The sequence below is a fragment of the Strongylocentrotus purpuratus genome, unplaced genomic scaffold (assembly GCF_000002235.5).
Source record: "Strongylocentrotus purpuratus isolate Spur 01 unplaced genomic scaffold, Spur_5.0 spur5_scaffold_7, whole genome shotgun sequence".
Classification (NCBI taxonomy): Eukaryota; Metazoa; Echinodermata; class Echinoidea; order Camarodonta; family Strongylocentrotidae; genus Strongylocentrotus; species Strongylocentrotus purpuratus.
Window position 1 is genome coordinate 34,572,676 of NW_022145613.1, and position 19,691 is coordinate 34,592,366.

The window sequence follows — 19,691 nt, forward strand, 5'->3', positions numbered from 1 at the left end:
GTATCATTTTTGTGTGGTATGTGTTCACACTTGGAGGAACAGGAGGCATTGTTTGTGAGAGTGCAAAAATCGACTTGCGCAAAAGTATTAAAATGAGAGAATGAATTGAATGTAGCAAATGAAATGCAATTAATAATAATATGGATATGTATATAGCGCCGGTATCCGCCAGGCTCTGACGCTCATGGCGCTGTACATACATGTATTACTATCACAAAAATATAACTTTCTTAACTAAAATAAAGTAAACTAAAACAACACAAATTATTACGCTACATTGACATGATTAAATAGCACTGTTTAGAAAGAGATGGGTTTTTAGAGCAACTTTGAAGGCATGAAGGGTAGTTAAATTACGAATACTAAGTGGCAGCTTATTCCAAAGGGACGGACCAGAATGAGAAAATGCTCTATCCCCCCAGGAACTGCGCGTCTTAGGGACAACTAATAAGGAGGATTGAGATGAACGAAGATGTCTTGTAGGCTTATACTTAACAATCAACTTGATATTGTAGGAAGGAGCAGAGTCATACAATGAATGGAAAACTAGCAACAACAACTTAAAAGTAATTCGGTCACATACCGGGAGCCAGTGAAGAGTTTTGAGAATGGGGGTGATGTGGGTTCTACGAGAAGAAAGTGTGACAATACGTGCAGCAGTATTTTGCAGTTTCTGGAGTCGAGAAAGTTGTGTGTTAGGGAGTAGATAGAGAATAGAATTACAGAAATCTAAGCGTGATGAAATAAGAGCATGTACAAGTTTCTCTCTGTGGTTGAACGACTTAAGTATTTCCTAATAAAAACCTAGATTTCTTAGTTGATATCTGACTGACTTACAATTACTAGAAACATGAGTTGACAATGACATAGACGAGTTTAACATGATTGCATATGCTTTTTGCAGAAGCAAAGTCACACTCACACACGCGCGCGCACAAATGTTCTTTCATTATGTGTGGTACCATAGACGTAATTTTGTTAGGGATGCCTTTTGGATCTGCAAACACCGAATTACTACCCAAATCCCAATTGTTTTATTCAAACATTACATAAGCCGTTTGGCGCAAGTCGATTTTTGCACTCTCTTAAACAAAGTCTCCTGGTCATCCAGGCGTGTCCACATACCACACAAAAATGACACCAAATGATTCGGGATAAAACACCTCTTTCATAAGATGTATAATAATTCACTGCTTATAGATGATTTTTTTTTTAATGTTTAGCAATTTTCTAGGTGTTAACTTTTTTTGACTCACACTGTGCTGCCAGAACGGCGAAAAATTGCAATATACATGTATGTTTCATTACAATATATTCAGAGGTTTCATTGAAAAGCTTTTGTGTGTGTGTGTGTGCCTGTTTGCATCCAAATATTTATTTAATATTTGAGATGGCGTGCCATTTCTGTTGCATTGATCAATATTCACCCTAACCCGTTTTCAAACTCTAATACTCTACAAAACCTTCAATTGACTAGGCTATTTTGACCAAGATTTTCAGAACAATTACCAGAACCAAATTGGTTAAACAAACTAAGGGTTTCCTCGGGCACATTACAGATCTCTTTCGTTTGCTTATTGATATAAATATAGTTGTGATCCCTCTCCATAAAGAAAGTTTAAAGAATATAATGAAAATGACTTCTTGTTCTTACCCTTGACAATTTCGAGATATGAATCAGAAAAACCCTCTTGTCATTTAAAAATATATATTTCTTCACTGACGTGACCATGTTTGGATGATATAAGCCTACGTATGATACAAACTACTTTAATAAAATATTAAATGCCACAATGTGGGGGGGGGGGGGGAGCTGGAAGCTCCCGATCCCCGCCGTTCCACGGGCCCTGACATGTAGGCACCTCAAGAAGCATATTTCTTGCCTGGCTGTAAATTTACGGTTAGATTAGCATCCAGGGCCCCGCCTTATTTATTTATTTATTCCATTTTATTTAAACAGGGTAGCCCCGTCAGTAATCACAGTACTGTTTTCCAGGGGGCCCTGTACACAAGAGCAACATATATGAAGATACAAACTACTTGAACATTATAATAATAATAATAGTACATAGTAACATATAACAGACAATATAAAGTAAAGAATAAGAGTGAATAATGAAACAAAGCCGTAGTAAGAATGATAAATTTCAATAAGCAATTTAAAATCGATAAAAATATACTCTGATTATTATCAATGATCTGTTCAGATTTTAACAATTTATTATATTGAGAAATTTATGTAAATATTCATGAAAGAAATAAAGAAAGAAATGCAAATCTATCTTTAACATCGCTGCTTAAAATAGAGATAACAAAAAGTATTCTTGGTCTGAGCATTTCGCACTGAGTGGGGTAGGCTCTTCCACTGAAGAGCACCACATTCTGTTTTAATTCATCATCACCATCACTATCTTCATCTTCATCATCATCAGCAGAAGCAGCATCAGCATCAGCATCATCATCAGCACCACCACCAGCGGCATCATCATCAGTCATCTTCATCATCATTGTCATCATCATCTTCTTCATCATCACCATCACTATTTTTATCAACATCATCATCAGCAGAAGCAGCAGCAGCAGCAGTATCATCATCTTCATCATCGTCATCATCATCTTCTTCTTTTTCATCATCACCATCACTATCTTTATCAACATCATCATCATTATCATCTTCATCATCATCATCTTCATCATTTCATCATCATCATCTTCGTCATTATCATCTTCATCATCATCATCTTCGTCATTATCATCTTCATCATCGTGGTGTTACTCTTCAATTATTTCGCAGTTATCTAAATGATCGCAAACAATTCACTGTTTTCAATTCTAAAAATTCAAGTTTACAATTAGTTTCCTGTGGTATTCCGCAGGGGTCAATTATAGGCCCACTGCTCTTCTTAATTTATATAAATGATTTACATTCAGTCTCTCCCATTTTGAATTTTATACTGTTCGCGGATGATACAAATATATTTTATAAGCATAAAGATGTTGAATGCCTGACCAAAAAAAAAAAAAAAAAAAAAAAAAAAAAAAAAAAAAATCTAAACACTGAGCTCTTAAAGGTTAGTGAGTGGATTAAAGCAAATAAACTGCAACTTAACTATGAAAAACCAATGTTATGTTATTTAACTTTCCAAAGACGTGTGTTAGTGAAGTAAAAATATATATGAATGGAAATCTGATTGAACATACCAATTCAACCAAGTTCTTAGGCATTAATATTGATAAAGATCTTAAATGGAAAACACACGTCTATGAAGTTCTACGTAAAGTGTCTAGAACAATAGGAATTATGAGTAAACTTAAAGACATCTTGCCAACCAAAATTCTCATAATGTTATACAACTCACTAATCTTGCCTTATATATCCTACTGTAACATTATATGGGGTTTTTGTAAACAGCATTTACTTAATCGTATTTTCCTCCTACAAAAGAGAGCAGTTCGTATAATTTGCCACAAGCCATTTTTAAGTCCAAGCAGACCTCTTTTCTTGAAACTGAATATTCTCCCAATATCATTATTACATGATTTTCAACTCTGTGTTTTTATGTATTCATATTATCATAACCTATTACCAGAAATCTTTTGTAATATATTTCAGAGCAATAACGATATTCATAGATATAATACCAGGACTTCAGCAGACACTCGTGTAATATATGGTCATTCTTCATTTTCAAATAGTATCTTTTTATGCCAAGGACCCACTATTTGGAACAAACTACCCCCTAAACTTAAACAGTGTGCATCTTTAAACAGTTTTAAGCATCATTTAAAACTTCACCTGATACAGCAAATTTGAATTTGACAAACGCAATTTTTATGTGTGTAATTACCATTGTAGTATTGTATTTTCTTTGTCCCCTTTTTGTTTAGTTTTTTTTTGTGTACATTTTTAGGATCATCTACTTATAAGTTTTTGTAACTTTTTTGATGATCCAACCACTTCGTAATTTCCTTTAGTGTATTTTCCATTTTAGTGGTTTTTCTATGTTTGCAAAAAAGTATTGTATTCTTTGCCTTTGTATGTTTTTATGAAAGTGGTAAATAAATTCAATTCAATTCAAATCATTATCATCATCATCTTCATCATCATTATCATCATCATCTTCATCATCATTGTCATCATCACCATCTTCATCATCATTATCACCATCATTATCTTCATCATCATTATCATCATCACCATCTTCATCATCATTATCATCTGATCAAGGTCGAACTGGTCACCATCATCACAGCTACACATTGTCGCTTAATATCAACATTGTATGGAATAGTAAAGGAGAGTAACTCTAAACACAATATTTTTTCATAACTCAATAATGAAAGGTGGATTAGTGGAATTGGGGCCTTTGTTGAAACATATATAAGTAAGCTTTAAAATGTCACATTCCCAAGAAACATAGATCGGGACAAATCATGTTTTCGCATATTACCTAAAAATTAACCAAACTTGGTATTAGGGTATGAATAGTTTAGTTTTTAACAGTGTATACTGTCTAATTACTAAGAATCTGCAACGGAATGCATAGTGCATTATGCTATGTTTACATTATGACATATTATAGGCCTACGTACACCACATCATAACATGTGAATGTAAATAATCTTAATGAAGGAAACATTAATAAAGTATCGTGGAAAGGATTCAAACAGTTAATTATTTAGTGACTTACCCAGAGACCGACCAGGAGTACCAGCACGAAATAGATGACGATGGTCTCAAAATCCCAGGCCCCGAGTATCGCATCAGCCAGATCGTTGAGGGAACATACACAAGCAAGCTACACCGCGATATGTTTTTATGGCCACTTACTACATATTTACCTGTCTCTAGAACATAGGCGCCGGAAGTGGGGTGGCAGGAGAGGCACTAGCACCCCCAACCAAAAAAGTGGGGGGGGGGGGCAAAACGCATTTTTGCCCCCCCCCCCCCAAATAAAAAAAAAAAAAAAAAAAAAAAACGCCCCCCCCCCTCCCCCAAAAAGAAAGAAAAGCAATAATGGAGTAAAGATGGTATGTATTTTTTAACCCAAAAGAACATAACAATAATGCAAACCTGAATTATATCACATATAAAATTCCATTCAAAGAAAAGGGAAGTGAACAGGAATTAAATTTCCTAAACATTGCGCATGCAACCTTATCAATGGAGGTTTTTATATTAGCGATACGCGCATATCGTGGAAACATTGTGAGTGGATGGGAAAGCGTGTGTTTTGTTATCGGGGGCAAGGGTATCGATTTGTATCCGTGGTTGGGGGGATGATAGGTGCCAAAATATTTTCGGCAATGGATCAAAGCAACCAAAGTGGTAGAAGCGTGTGGCAAGTTGCACCCCTCGGATTTTGCGTCACATGTACGCCTACCAGGCGCGTACACAGGGGGGGGGGGGGGGGGGGGGGGGGTTTGGGGGGTTAAACCCCCCCCCTTTGGTAAATTTTTGTGTGTAAACCCCCCCTAAATTTCCCTTAAACCCCCCCCCCCCCTTTTGTTTTTTTTGGGGTTTTTTGGGGGTTTTTTTTAATTAAAAAAAAATATTCCCATGGCCGACCTCAAAAAGATGACCTTACCCTCCCCCCCCCCCAACGGAGCAAAATGTCAAATTTTCAAATTTCGATACCAAAAAAATAAATAAAAAAAAGTGTCCCCCCCCCCCCCCCCCCCCCCCCCCCCCCCCCCCCCCCCCCCCCCCCCCCCCCCCCCCCCCCCCCCCCCCCCAACTGAGCGACTTTTCGGTCGGCTGAGTCGTTGCGATTTTTTCCACCTGCAAAATCGAATGTCAGGTGACGTTGAAGGAGTCTTTGTCACGTGACTACATTGCAAGGGGTGTCTTGAAGAACCGGACCTCCATTGTAGCTAAATATAGCGCTGGCGCGACTTAATGTATTATTTTGTTTGACTGAGTTTGGCATTATCTTTGCCCTAACAATGCCCTGGTTAAGCTAAGCTGACTTCACCGGGATCTGGAGAAAGTTGTGGATACGCCTTTATGAATTTGTTAAGAGTAAGTTTGAAGATGTTTCTATGGAAGGCTGGATTCTGTATTACCTGAATTATTCCATTGATTTATATATGGTTAGGCTACTAATATTAGTACCTCGTCCTCGCTGCACTGGAGCTCGCTCGCGCTCGGGCGCTCGTGCATCTCCTGGCCTGGGGGTCGTTTCATGATGACAGTCATATGTCGGCGACCTTCCTAGTACGGAGATACATGTCACAAAGTGGATAAACCGTCATAACCAATCGAAATAGATCTAAGACTGCAAATTTTTCTCAAGACAAGTTATGAAAACATTTTTTATTTTTATTTTTTATGACTCGTTATAGACCTAGAGTCAGATCTAGACTAGACTATTAATTATGAGTCGTAAAAAATAAAAATAAATGTTAAAAGAACTAGATCTGCCACTGATTTTTTTTTTTTGTGTGTGTGTGTCATTTGATAAAAACAGACCTTTATAGCTTACTACAGCCGGTAAGAAAGTTCTAGACCGAATTTTCCATCTCTTTCGTTCGTTAGCCTCTTATTGGGGTAGGGTCGGCTCTCTCTTTAGAGACGGAAACCGTCTATACACATTCCCTTGATAACGCCACGGCCATTTCAGGTCGTAGGGTTATGCCCCCAAAATCCCCCAAAATGTCATTTTACCTCGAGCATGTTATATTGTAAATTAGGCTTGTTGAAAAAGATTTTCAAAATGGATTTCGATTTTGACCCATAATTTCCTAAAAAGGGACTATTAAACTGATTATTTCAGTCAAGTTGGTATGTGGAACTGATTTATTATAGCCTAGGCCTAATTTACAATATAACATGCTCGAGGTAAAATGACATTTTGGGGGCATAACCCTACGACCTGAAATGGCCGTGGCGTTATCAAGGGAATGCGTATAGACGGTTTCCGTCTCTAAAGAGAGAGCCGACCCTACCCCAATAAGAGGCTAACGAACGAAAGAGACGGAAAATTCGGTCTAAGAAAGTTCCTGAAATAATTTTGAACTAGGCCTACATGTATTTTTTTCAAAATATGTTACTGAAATTGTAATTTTTTTTTGAGATGTACTGTATATCCAAGGTCTATTTATCGATTGTTTTGTTCTTGATTCTTACCCAGATTCTGAAAGGTTTGCGAAGATTGGCAACTAATAAACTATAAACATATGGCAGCATTAGCCAGGCTTCAGAATGTCCTGAGGACTGTCGCTGGTAGGGCTACTATCTCATCCGGTGGACAACATCAAATGTATACATCATCGGCATTGGTTCCCAGAGTAACATCCTCCAGATGCAGTAGTACAGGACCAACTAATCCAACCCTGAGTGTGCATCCAGAGTCCAGCTTGTGTGATGAGGTTGTCAACATTGAGGCAAATGGGTTGTCCCCAGGGCAACTGGTCACTCTCAAAGCTCATGTCTACACAGAGAATGGGAAGTACAGATTTGAGTCAAGAGCTCACTACAAAGCTGATGCAGACGGCAAAGTAAGAGGTTTGTAGGTCCATAATCAATCATACATGAACTATCTGTAAATACCACTTTTTTGTTTCTCATTGGCTGCTCTCATTTATGTATACATACAGGTTTGATCAAAAGTCGTATTGAAGGAAAAACTTGATGTTATCATACATGATGCCCTAAAAATATGTATCAAAGTTTTTTATTGCTTGTGTAGCATAGCGTCCTGCAATTTAATTGTCTGAATTACATTTTCTATGTGAATAGTTCAAAAGGACCCATCACTCGGAGGGAGCTATGAGGGTATTGAACCAATGGGCCTCTTTTTAGCCATGGAACCAGGCCCAGAGGTGGCCCACAAATACCCTCGGTTGGTCAAATGGGATGTTACAACGCCTTTCAGTTACACACTTGAGCTCATCGATGGAGACGAAGGTCAGGAGAAGGTCATCACCTCTACGTCAGCTGAAAGAATGTTCTTAGCGGACTATGTTGAAAGGATACCAGTTAAGATGGGCGAGGCAGAAGGGGTACTCTTTTTGCCTAAACAAAGAGGTATGTTTAACTGCATTGTACTTTATGAAAACCTCTGTAAAAACAGTATAAAAAATAAACATATAAATAGCAAATAATCACATAATTTAATGATTGATAAAAAGTATTATATACCTCACTTTAGAAATCCAGCCATCTGATGGATTGGTCTACATTGGAGTCGTGATTTTAGCCATTCCTGTAAAGAGAAGTAAAATGCCCAAACCGGTCAATAGTATTTTGAAAAAGGCCCTAGGGCACTTTTCAGAAGACTATTGACCGGTTTTGGAATTTTACGTATATATGCGTGCTATCTCAAAGGGAAGAATTTTAGCACACAAACTCAAGTGGTGCCTGACCAGACAACCTATTTAGACTAGCTCTTGATAGCGTAAACAAACTTGATTACCATGATTGGTAAGTCGCACATGGATTCTATGACCCTTTTCAGTATATAAAAGTTATAATGACTTCTTTAATATTCGAGTCATAGTTGTTTTTATAGGCTCTCGGGGAGGTTACATCGTGCCATCACCCCTCAGCACGCCTCGGGGCGATAGCACAATGTAACCTCCCCTTGAGTGTATAAAAACAACTATGTCTCTCATAGCAGTCATTATTAGTATACTAATGTCATATTATTAAAAAAAATGGAAAAGAAATGACTGGAAATCGCGCTAAAGGCAAACTACAGCAGATGTGTATGAAGTATCATGCATAAATATGCTCAAAGAAGTTTTTTAATTTTTGTGTGTGTTTATGAATTGAATTGAATTGGTTTCTGTCAGTTGTAGTTCTGCATCATATTCTCCAATCGTTGAATGAAACATTATAACTGGCAATAACGTTTATTTTTTAATTTTTATTCCACTGTAGGATCATCAGATCCACTACCTTTCCTAATCGACATCCGAGGTCTTCTCACCAATCTAGTTGTAGACCGTGCAGCCACGCTAGCTTCTCATGGGTTTGCTGTCTTTGCATTTGATTACTTCATGCCACGCAGACTGAAGAGTCAAGAGAAAAATGTTTACATGGACAGCCAAGCATTCCTTGTGAGTTTTGAAAAAGTACTCTTGCCATTTTTATTTTAGAGATAATTACCTTTTTATCAAAGTTATATTTCATATTAAGAATCTTTTTTTGTATGCATGTATATCCCCTTATCAGTTTAAAACAAATTTCACTTGATTCTACATAGATGAAAAAAAATTTAAGTTGGGCATCTTATATTGTAACTGAGTATGAGCAAACCTTACAATATCTTTAGCTATGAATTAATCTAAATGTTATGATTATGCACGCCTTATTCAAAGAGGTCTGATGGTTATATGTATATCTGTATTTGTATATTTTTAGGACATCATAGATTTTGTCAAGGCACATCCCCGGCTAGATGAGAACAGGATAGGAATGACATCTTCCTGCTATGGAGGGGCAATGATGCTTCATGCTGCTACTAGACTTGATCTGCCAGTCAAGTGCATGGTTGCAGCTGGATTTGTTGATATACTGTGTGTGAATGTTGGATGGAAAAACCTGGATGGGAGTCTACTCGAACCTGCAGGGTAAGTGCCACCTAGCCTCTATGGTAGACCTTCATTAAGAGCACAGATGCATGATTGGAAAAGCTCTCTTAAGAGCCTGGAGTAGAGCTGACTCATAAGAAAATACCACCCTTTTTTTTCTCCTATCCCCATTGATTTCTTTTTAAAGGCCTGGAGAAGGCCAGCAGAATTCCTGAAAGGATACTGAGTATAGATAGGAAATCTCCCTCTCTCCCCATATTTTCTGATAATCCTAGGATCGTCCCAAATTTGATACATCAAAAATAAAAAAATATAGGTACATTTTAAACAAATTTATGATCATTTATAGTTCTATACAAATACAGTTTTTCTTAGTTCTGTAAATGTGTTGGGGAAAGATAAATATGAAGAAGAAATATGCAATAGTTATCTTTCAGTTTTACCTTTGTTTGTTTGTTTTTTGTTTTTTAAATAGAATTGTTTGCTGTCAACAAGCTTTTGGACTACCTTATGTATTGTAGTTCCAGAAAAAAACCCACATAAAAGGGATAATTCTATTTCTCTGCAGAATGTTAGTCTAAATTTATCATTTTTGATTGCAGCCCAATGGAAGATTTTGTAAGGACCTGGACAGATGAGAATGGCAAGAGCTGGCTTTCACTCAAGAGAGATACAGATGAGAATTTCATTGATCTTACCAAAAAATCGCAAGACGCCCATTTTTGTCTGGTAACTTAACATGAAATTAATTAGATATTGTAGTCTGATGTGAACGGGGTCCGCTCGATATTCATAAGGACCGCTATTCATAAGGACCGATATTCATAAGGACTGCTATTCATAAGGACCGCTATTCATAAGGACTGATATTCATAAGGACTGCTATTCATAAGGACCGCTATTCATAAGGACCGCTATTCATAAGGACCGCTATTCATAAGGACTGCTATTCATAAGGACCGCATTTTATAAGGAATGATATTCATAAGGACTGCTATTCATAAGGACCGCTATTCATAAGGACCGCTATTCATAAGGACCGCTATTCATAAGGACCGCTATTCATAAGGACTGATATTCATAAGGACCGCTATTCATAAGGACCGCTATTCATAAGGACCGCTATTCATAAGGACCGCTATTCATAAGGACCGCTATTCATAAGGACCGATATTCATAAGGACCGCTATTCATAAGGACCGCTATTCATAAGGACCGCTATTCATAAGGACCGGTATTCATAAGGACCGCTATTCATAAGGACCGCTATTCATAATTTGAGAAAAGGGTCATCATTCCTAAGGACCGCTATTCATAAGGACCGCAATTCATAAGGACCGCTATTCATAAGGACCGCTGTTCATAATCAAGGCGTCGCTATTCATTATATGAGAAGAGGGTCGCTATTCGAAATAGAAAATCGGGGTTGCTATTCATAATACAAATAGCGAATAGCGACCCTCATTCCGTATTATGAATATGGGCCCTCTTCTCGTATTATGAATAGCGGTCCTTGTGACCCCCGATATAAATTATGAATAGCGCCCCTTCTTCATGTTTATGAATAGCGACCCCGATTTCGTATTATGAATAGCGGTCCTTATGAGTAATGACCCTCAATGTTAATTATGAATGGCAACCCTCATCTCACGTTATAAATAGCGGTCCTTATGAATAACGGTCCTTATGCCTTTGTGAATAGTGACCCCCTTTGCGTTTTATGAGTAGCGGTCCTTATGAATAGTGGTTCTTATGCTGTGAACATAGCTTGTATGATTTTGTGAATGAAATTTAAAACTATTTTGGTAAAGTTTAATATCTTTCTATTTTCAAAACAATTCTAATTCAAATGTTCATATTTAAGAGAATGACTAAGTTGAACTCTGTTTTAACTCTGTTTAACATAGTCCAATCATTTATGGAGCACCAAATGTCAAGCACTGTATTATCCCCTCGCAGAAGAAGTCGGAGGGGATATACATGTACATATAGTAACGCTGCCGTCCGTCCGTAACAAATCTTTGATAACTTTAGTAATGTTTGACGGATTTTAATGAAATTGATATGAAGGTACATGGTATAAAAATACAGCCTAACTTTGATTTTGGAGTATTTAGGTCAAAGATCATAGGTCATAGGTCATAGCTAATTGAATATGCGAAAAAAAGCTAATTATTCGAAAATTTGGTTTCCGTTCGATAACTTAAGTAATGTTTGACGGATTTCAATGAAATTTAATATAAGGGAAAATGGTATCAAAATACAGCCTAAGTTCCATTTCGGAGTATGTAGGTCACAGGTCATAGCTCATTAAATATGCAAAAATACCTAATTATATATGCAAAAATGGTTTTCATTCAATTACGTAATTTGTAATGTTGAGTATGTACATCAAAGGTCAAAGGTCACAGCTCATTAACTATGCAAAAATTGCTAAATTTAGGCCATTTGTACCCGGCGAGGGGATGCTACGCTTTGCGTTAACTTGTTCTATATATTATGACAAGAACGATTACCTATGGCGACAGGTCCCTCACCAAAGCTGCACCCGTTCTCTGAACCTCACTTCCTTCTTATCTGAGAAAAATATATTTCCATAGAACAATTCAATACACAACTGAAAACGTATCTGTTTATCTCAAATTATAGCTTCACTACTTGTAGATTATCTGTTGAGCAGTTATTTATGTAATTTGCATATTCATTGTTGTCATGACTTGATCTAAAGTTTTTAGTTCATTTACTGTATTTCTAACAAAATGAAAAAATAAAATGAATGCCGTTAAGAAATGAAAAGAAGAAATTGTTTTCATGTTTACATGAATTTAATTGTTTATTGATGACTCAATTATGTTAATTTTTATGGGATGAAGAGGTTGACATTTTGCACTGCATAATTTAGTGGACTAACTGAACCCACTAACTCAGGATTTAGTTCTGGACTAAAGGGAGTATGGTATGCTTTTTGAATACTGATCAAAATGCCCATATAATGATCGACTTATTCCAGAACACATTATGCTTGAGGTAAAATGCTGGCCATTCAATCTAAATTGGGTACCATTATGATTACATTAACCTACAGTCTTTAAGTGATATTTTCTTTGTATAATTTGATCCAGAATGCTATGAATTATACGTAACACATAGGCAGTGAGAGCAAAATCATAGAAAATTTTAGTAGATATCTGTTTCAAGAAAATGCTGTTTATGCATAGGAAAAATATGATTGAAAATATTACAAGGGTTGCATTTCCCTTTAAGTAGCCTGGTGGGTAAGCATATGAAGAATATCTTCATCCATCAATGGAATTCATTCTAATACATCATCTTTGCTTTCTTTATGTTGTAAACAGGAGGAGAATTTAGAATGTCCATTACTTATGTTTTTTCATGCGGATGATCACCATATTCCATCATTGGAAGCAACCACTGATGTAAGTAATTTTTGATGCAGTTTCTGGCATGAAATAGATTGTAGTCTAATTTGACAATGATTACAGATATCTTATTAGGATTTGAACAATATTTTACGGTAACGTATTTAAAAAAGATTTGAATGATAATTTATGATATCTGAATAAACTTGAAAAATCATTTATGATATCTCCATAAGATTTTTAAAGTGATTTATGATATCTTATTAGGATTTAAAAAGTAATTCATAAGATCAAAATATGATTTGAAAATAATTTATGTTACTAGTATTTGAATTACATTTGAATTTTTTGTCATGGTATCTAAGTAAGATTTGAGATTTGATAAGATATTTATGATATCTAAAATCAGATTAGAAATTAATTGATATTTATGTAAGATTTGAAAAATAATTGATGTTTAAAATCTGAGTAGGATTTGAAAATAATTCTTGGTATCTATATTTATATATACATGTAGATAAAAAATAATGACAATTTATGCTCTGAACTTGTGCCAAATTCAGATAAGGAAGCACATGATTACATGCTATGGTACAAATGGGCAACTTTATAACATAGTAAACAATCTTGTGGATGAAGTGAATGGAATTAGGATTTCCAAAATTCAATTTTTTGTTTTCATTTATACATTTGAGGTATACATAAGGCTTGAAATCTTTACATGCAGTGAAAAGAGACCTAAAATATGTTTCAGACTTAAGAGTACCTAATGCCCCCATGATTTTGTGCACCTAGGAAACATAAAAATAACCCTTAAAGGCCCACTGCACCAGGCGCGGATCCAGGATTTTTTAGGGGAGGGGGCCCAACTTTTTTTTTTTTTTGCTCCCGAAAATTTGAAAATCGCGCCGACCAAAAATTTGCTCAGTGGGGGGGGGGTTAGTGAGCACAATTTTTTTTTTTTTTTTTTTTTTTTTTTTTTGCTCCCGAAAATTTGAAAAACGCGCCGGCCAAAAATTCGCTCAGTGGGGGGGGGGTTAGTGAGCACATTTTTTTTTTTTTGATCCTCAAAAAAAAATTCAATTTGCACCCCCCCCCCCTGGAGCGCCAGGGGGGGGAGGGGCCCAACCCCCAAAAAAGGTAAAAATCATGTGATTTTACATGATTTTTTTCTCAAGGGGGGGGGGGGGCCCGGGCCCCCTGGGCCCCCCCCTGGATCCGCCACTGCACTGCACTACTTGTAGCTACTTGCGCCCTCTATATAACAAACAATGCATAATCGGTGACCATTGGTCCCCCATGATCCTCTTTTTCTTATGTTAACTGAGAGCTGAGTTGATGAGATAACCACCTGTCCAGTGACCTTGCAGGGCGCTCTAATCCCTCCTGTAAACTATGGCAGATAAGCTTTAATGACTTTACATGGCATTCTGTGGGTTCTCATCTCGGACATGTTCTTTCAATAAAATGGATATTTGTCATTATTTTTGTAAGTTTGTAAATTCTGTGATATCCAATAATCTACAAATATTGATAGGGAACTTGGAAGATTTATTACAGACTTAGTTCCTCATGCTGTATAACATTATTTGGAACTTTATAAATTCATTTATATTCATTTAATAATGAAAGAAAAGCATCGTTATGTTTTGTATAGTTTTCCAGCATTAACATACACTGAAACTCAAGTCATTATCAAAGAATACTGTAACTCTATCTCAACCTTTGTGTTATTGACTTGTAGCTGAGAGATCGTTTGGAGAGAGCTGGCAAGGGTCATTTGGTAGAGTTTGAGCTACTGCCTGGAACAGGTCACTTTTTGGAGGTCCCATACCAAGCAATCAACACCATCTCCAGCCTCTATGATCCAACCACACTTCAATCTCCTAAATGTAAGTATTAGGCTTTCCCTGTTCCTTGTTTTGTATTGTTGTTGAAATTTTAAAAGAAATTTCAATCTGTAATTATTGAAATAACGGTTCTAAAGACTTTTTCATATTTAGTGAACTGGAATTCACATCTTATAGCACACATATAGAATCAATACGTATAGGATCAGTGGCGTATGCAGGATTTTTTCAAGGGGGGGGTGTTTTAACATTTTGAAATCTTGGTCCCAAAAAAATTGCAACGACTCAGCCAGCCGCTGAATAAGCAAGGGGGGGGGGGGGGGGGGGGGGGGGGGGGGGGTAAGAGGACTTTTGGGGGGTCCCAAAATTTGACCGATCGACATTCCGTTTCAGTGGGGGGGGGGGGGGGGGGTAAGGTCATCTTTTTTAGGGGGGGGGGTTTCTCAAAAAACATACACATAAAAAGAACTGCATGCAGCTACTTTTTTCATCCACACATGGCATTCATTTACTACATAAAAAAGAGGAGAAAAAAGAACTGCCATGGTTGACTTCATCTCATCCTTGGAATAACCACTGATTTCTTTCATAATACCGTAGGTTTCAGAGCATTTACGCTTTTAAAAATTATGGAATATACCACGTAAATACGTTAGAGTCTGTGGAGGGAGAATCCTCTACTTTTGTGAACATATCACTTCTTTTAAAGGATTTGTTCATAGAAATGGAAACAATGTCTTCAGGACTTTTTTGTCACCCACTCTTGCATTACAACTCTTATGCTTTTTTCAGAGATTGATTTCTATCTATTTCTGTATCTTACCTTAAAATCAAACAGTATACTTCACTGACTACGGTGGTAGTGATACCAAGCAGGGAATGAAAGACCAGGTGTATGCCTGGAGAAAAATCGTGAATTTCTTCCGGAAACATCTTGATGTGAAAGAAATGTATCGCAGTGATTGGATCTCATCCTAGACCGGACGATCCTCTTCTCATTCTGTGTGTAAGATTGATACAGGTAGTCTGGTTTGTGGAGGGATAGAGTTTTTATTTACTCATTAGCTGCCAAGCAGTGCTTGTACCATTTAATACATGTAATTGTTTATCTGTATGCATTGGGTAATTTGAATATTACTCCTATTATAGTATAGGAGAATGAAAAAAACAAAAAAACATTCAAATCTGAAAAATATCGGTCAAAAAGAGGGCGACAGAAAAAAGTTTAAAAAAAAAAAATCTTTCCCGACCGACCGACCCATATTTTGTCACCCAAAGGGCAATGTAACAAGTTTTTATTTTAGGCCTAAAATACAAACTTGTTGTATTGTCCTTTGGATGCCAAAATATGGGTCGGTCGCTCGGAAAAGGTTTTTTTTTTTTTTTAACTTTTTTTTTGTCACCCTCTTTGGGCCAATATTTTTCAGATTTGAATGTTTTGTTTTGTTTTTTGTTTTTTTTTCCGCCCACTTTTAGCTGATATTTCTCCGTTTTTAATGCTTTAATACATGTGTTTCAGTGTCATCATTCCATTGATTTTGTGCATGCATGTGTGTGCACATGGGGGGGGGGGGTGGGATGAGTAATAGATACACTGTTATTTTCTGTGGAGGGAGGTTAACCAATATTCAGGCAATACCAGTATGTTGTTCTTGTTTCTTTTTCTTTACTTTCCTTTCTTATTCTTCTTCCCCTTTTCTTATTCTCCTATTTTTATTCTTGTTCTTCTCCTTCTTTTTCTCCTGTTCCCTTTTCCCCTTCTTCTTCATCTTCTTCATCTTCTTCCTACACCTTTTTTTTTTTTTTTACTAAACTTTCTTTACCGTATGACAAACCAACATTTAATATTTAAACTTTAAACTTATATCCTACTACTCCACAGTATTATCATAATAACAATAATATCAATTTTTGATGCAGTCTGAATATATGCAATATGTTTTTGAATCTATATTTCCCAATGTATTTAAAATGTTTGTACAAATGTATTTATGTCATTTTCAAAAAGGAATATTTGTAAAATCATCGCAATTCGGCTATGCCGCAATGATGTTTTTTTCATTAATAAACCAGTTATCTATCCATCTATCTATTGATATCTTTTTCACCTCATTATTATCCATGGTTTGCACGAGTGAGAATTGTGGAATAATTAGATTTCATGCAAATTATATCCCATTTAAACAAACAAAATACATATTGTTTTATTCATTATTTTAAAAAAATCTAAAAAAAACGGTTTAAAAAAAAAACTTTTTTAAAATGTCGACCGTAGATTTTCAGATTTTTGGGTCGGTCGCAAAGGTCAATACAATAAGTTTTTATTTTAGACCTACCGGTAATGCAAATTTGCATTTCCTGCAGCTTTTAATTTAAGCAGCTGTTGGTCTGTATTGACTGTTTATGTGTACTACTTTATAACAATTAAGTCTTGGAATGTACCAATTCAAATTAGAATATTTATGCATTGCAATAATGCAAATTTGATTTTCCTGCAGCTTAAAGGTAAAGACCAGTAATGGTCATGCGATTGCATTGTGAAAGAAACCTTGTGGAATCGATCAGAAAAGGTCGATCATCTAGCATCTAGCATCTGCAAGGTTCTGGAATCATCAAAATGATAAGAAATTTGGCTCATTCTTCGTAAAGTTACAAGCACTATACACAGAAAGATGTATATGGGACTACCCTATCTCTCTCACCAGACCATGAGAGAAATAAATTTACCAAATATATGAATTAGTAGGCGGTTTCCCGGCAAATTTGTTATCATCATGTATTAGTCAAAACATATTCTTTCACATGATTGGTAATGAGAGCTTCCATTTCATTTTTTGAAATTGGGGCGTTGCCAATACTTATCTTTACCTTTAAGTCTGAAGAGACATTCAAGATTCAAGATTCAAGATTCAAGATTATTTTATTGGTCCATGCATGCGAACATTACATAGAAATTTTGCTTCCAATGGCTTTTTTGACAGTGAAAATACAAGTGATAGAAAACATTTAACTATAGAAAACTATGTACATAAATATGGATAATTATTTATAGTGTGCATATGCCCCTCAATTCATATTGCCTACATTTAACATGCGTCATAAATTGAAATGTCTCATAATATAATATAGTATTTCTCGTCAGCACCCCCCCCCCCCCCCCCCCCCATCCGCTAGCTCCCGATCCACAGATGGTTTTGGATCTGCAGAAAATAACAGGAATAAATACATTTACATTCATATTTCATAATTATAAATGCGAGATATAATTACGGCAACACTTCTACAGTAAAATGAACTCTTAATGATTGAAAAAATCAGGTTAACAATTTAACAATTTACCAGCACAATCGTATGAATATCATGCGTCATAAATTAAAATGTCTCATAATATGATATTTCATTGAAATGTCTCCAATATAATATTTCCCGTCAGCTCCCCCCCCCCCCCCCCCCATTGAAGTGAATTTCAAGGTTTTGTTTGAGTGATAATTATCCATCCCTCTAGTACCGCAAAATTCATGATTGTCATGCTTAACATCATAAGAGAAAGTTAACAAGTGTGTTAGGGAGATGGGAAGGGAATGCTCTCTGTATTACAAACAAAATAGATGCAAATGTATTGGAACAAAAAGAGATACAGAGAGAATTTACAACCAGACATCGAGACAATTTTAAGCACAGAGGGAGAGAGAAGGTAGAAGAAAGAAAGAAATATACAAAGGAAGCCTGAATTGGAAGGAAGAAAGACAAAAGAGAAAGATGTCGTCGGTACAATGAATCGAAATTGCTTTTGCTCAACTTGTAATTAAATAGCGCCCTCTTTAAATATTGCGTACAGATAAACCAAGATAAACATAATTTTCGCCAATGTCTTTACATACCTTGTACAACACATTTATATTGTTTTAACGTGATTGTTCGTACCTATTAATTTTTTTAATGCAACTTTAATTTGACAGGAAGAGGGTTTAAAATTCTGAGTATGAATAACGGGAGAAGGTCGGAAGCTGGATATCCCTGCTGGGATGGTGAACTTGAAAAATCAAAAGTAACAACTTTTTTTTAGAGAGAGAGAGAGAGATAGAGAGAGATGCATCATAATTATCATGATAGCAGTACTATCAGTATCCACCATAATATATCTATCTGAGATGAGGGAGAGATTGATTATAACTCTTTCATGTAAATATTGAACGAAATAGTGGGTAATTTTGTTGATCACTAAAATGGGAATGGTATCATTGGCATCGATAGTATTACCATGGGTGTCGATCCCGGGGGGGGGGGGGGATGGGGGGATATATCCCCCCCCCCCAATATTTCAGGTGGGGGGATGGCCTGTACAATCATCCCCCCCCCCCCCAATAATTCACCATCAATAAAAAAAAAATTAAAAAAAAGAGAAAAATTAATGATGAGAGTCTGATGAGAGTAGTTCATGGTTATTACTCGCAAGATGACCATCAATATACACATTTTGCTATCTCATTTTCATAATACATACATATATACGAAATAAATGAGACAACCGTATATGGGGGTAAACTGAATTCAGACAAGGACACGATACAATGAATCGTCTTCTTTCTCTAATGATTTAATGAAACGTGAAAGCTTCCTGGAAATGCAAAGCTTCCGCGCGGGGAAACTGAATTCAGACAAGGACACGATACAACGAATCGTCTTCTTTCTCTAATGATTTAATGAAACGTGAAAGCTTCCGCGCTTCGCGCGAGATGGGCGAAAATATAGACAAGGATTAAGAGTAATAATTTATTGAATCGTCAAAGCTTCCGCGCTTCGCGCAGGAGGGCGGGGGAATTGCACTCAGACAAGGACACGATACAACGAATCGTCTTCTTTCTCTAATAATTTAATGAAAGTTCGTGAAAGCTTCCGCGAGATGGGCGAAAATGAATTCAGA

The 19,691-nt window shown here is 36.4% G+C and overlaps 1 protein-coding gene across 1 annotated transcript; it reads left to right on the top strand.

Moving 5' to 3' along the window:
* The first annotated feature begins 5,841 nt into the window (after positions 1-5,841).
* LOC592572 (acyl-coenzyme A amino acid N-acyltransferase 1) lies at positions 5,842-15,999 on the top strand. Its single transcript, XM_030974039.1, has 9 exons — positions 5,842-6,022; positions 7,134-7,507; positions 7,742-8,029; positions 8,885-9,063; positions 9,368-9,576; positions 10,140-10,266; positions 12,894-12,974; positions 14,662-14,809; positions 15,606-15,999. Exons 2-9 carry the CDS (start codon positions 7,180-7,182, stop codon positions 15,743-15,745), a joined length of 1,500 nt encoding a protein of 499 aa, XP_030829899.1. The 5' UTR covers positions 5,842-6,022; positions 7,134-7,179; the 3' UTR covers positions 15,746-15,999.
* Positions 16,000-19,691: the final 3,692 nt, after the last annotated feature.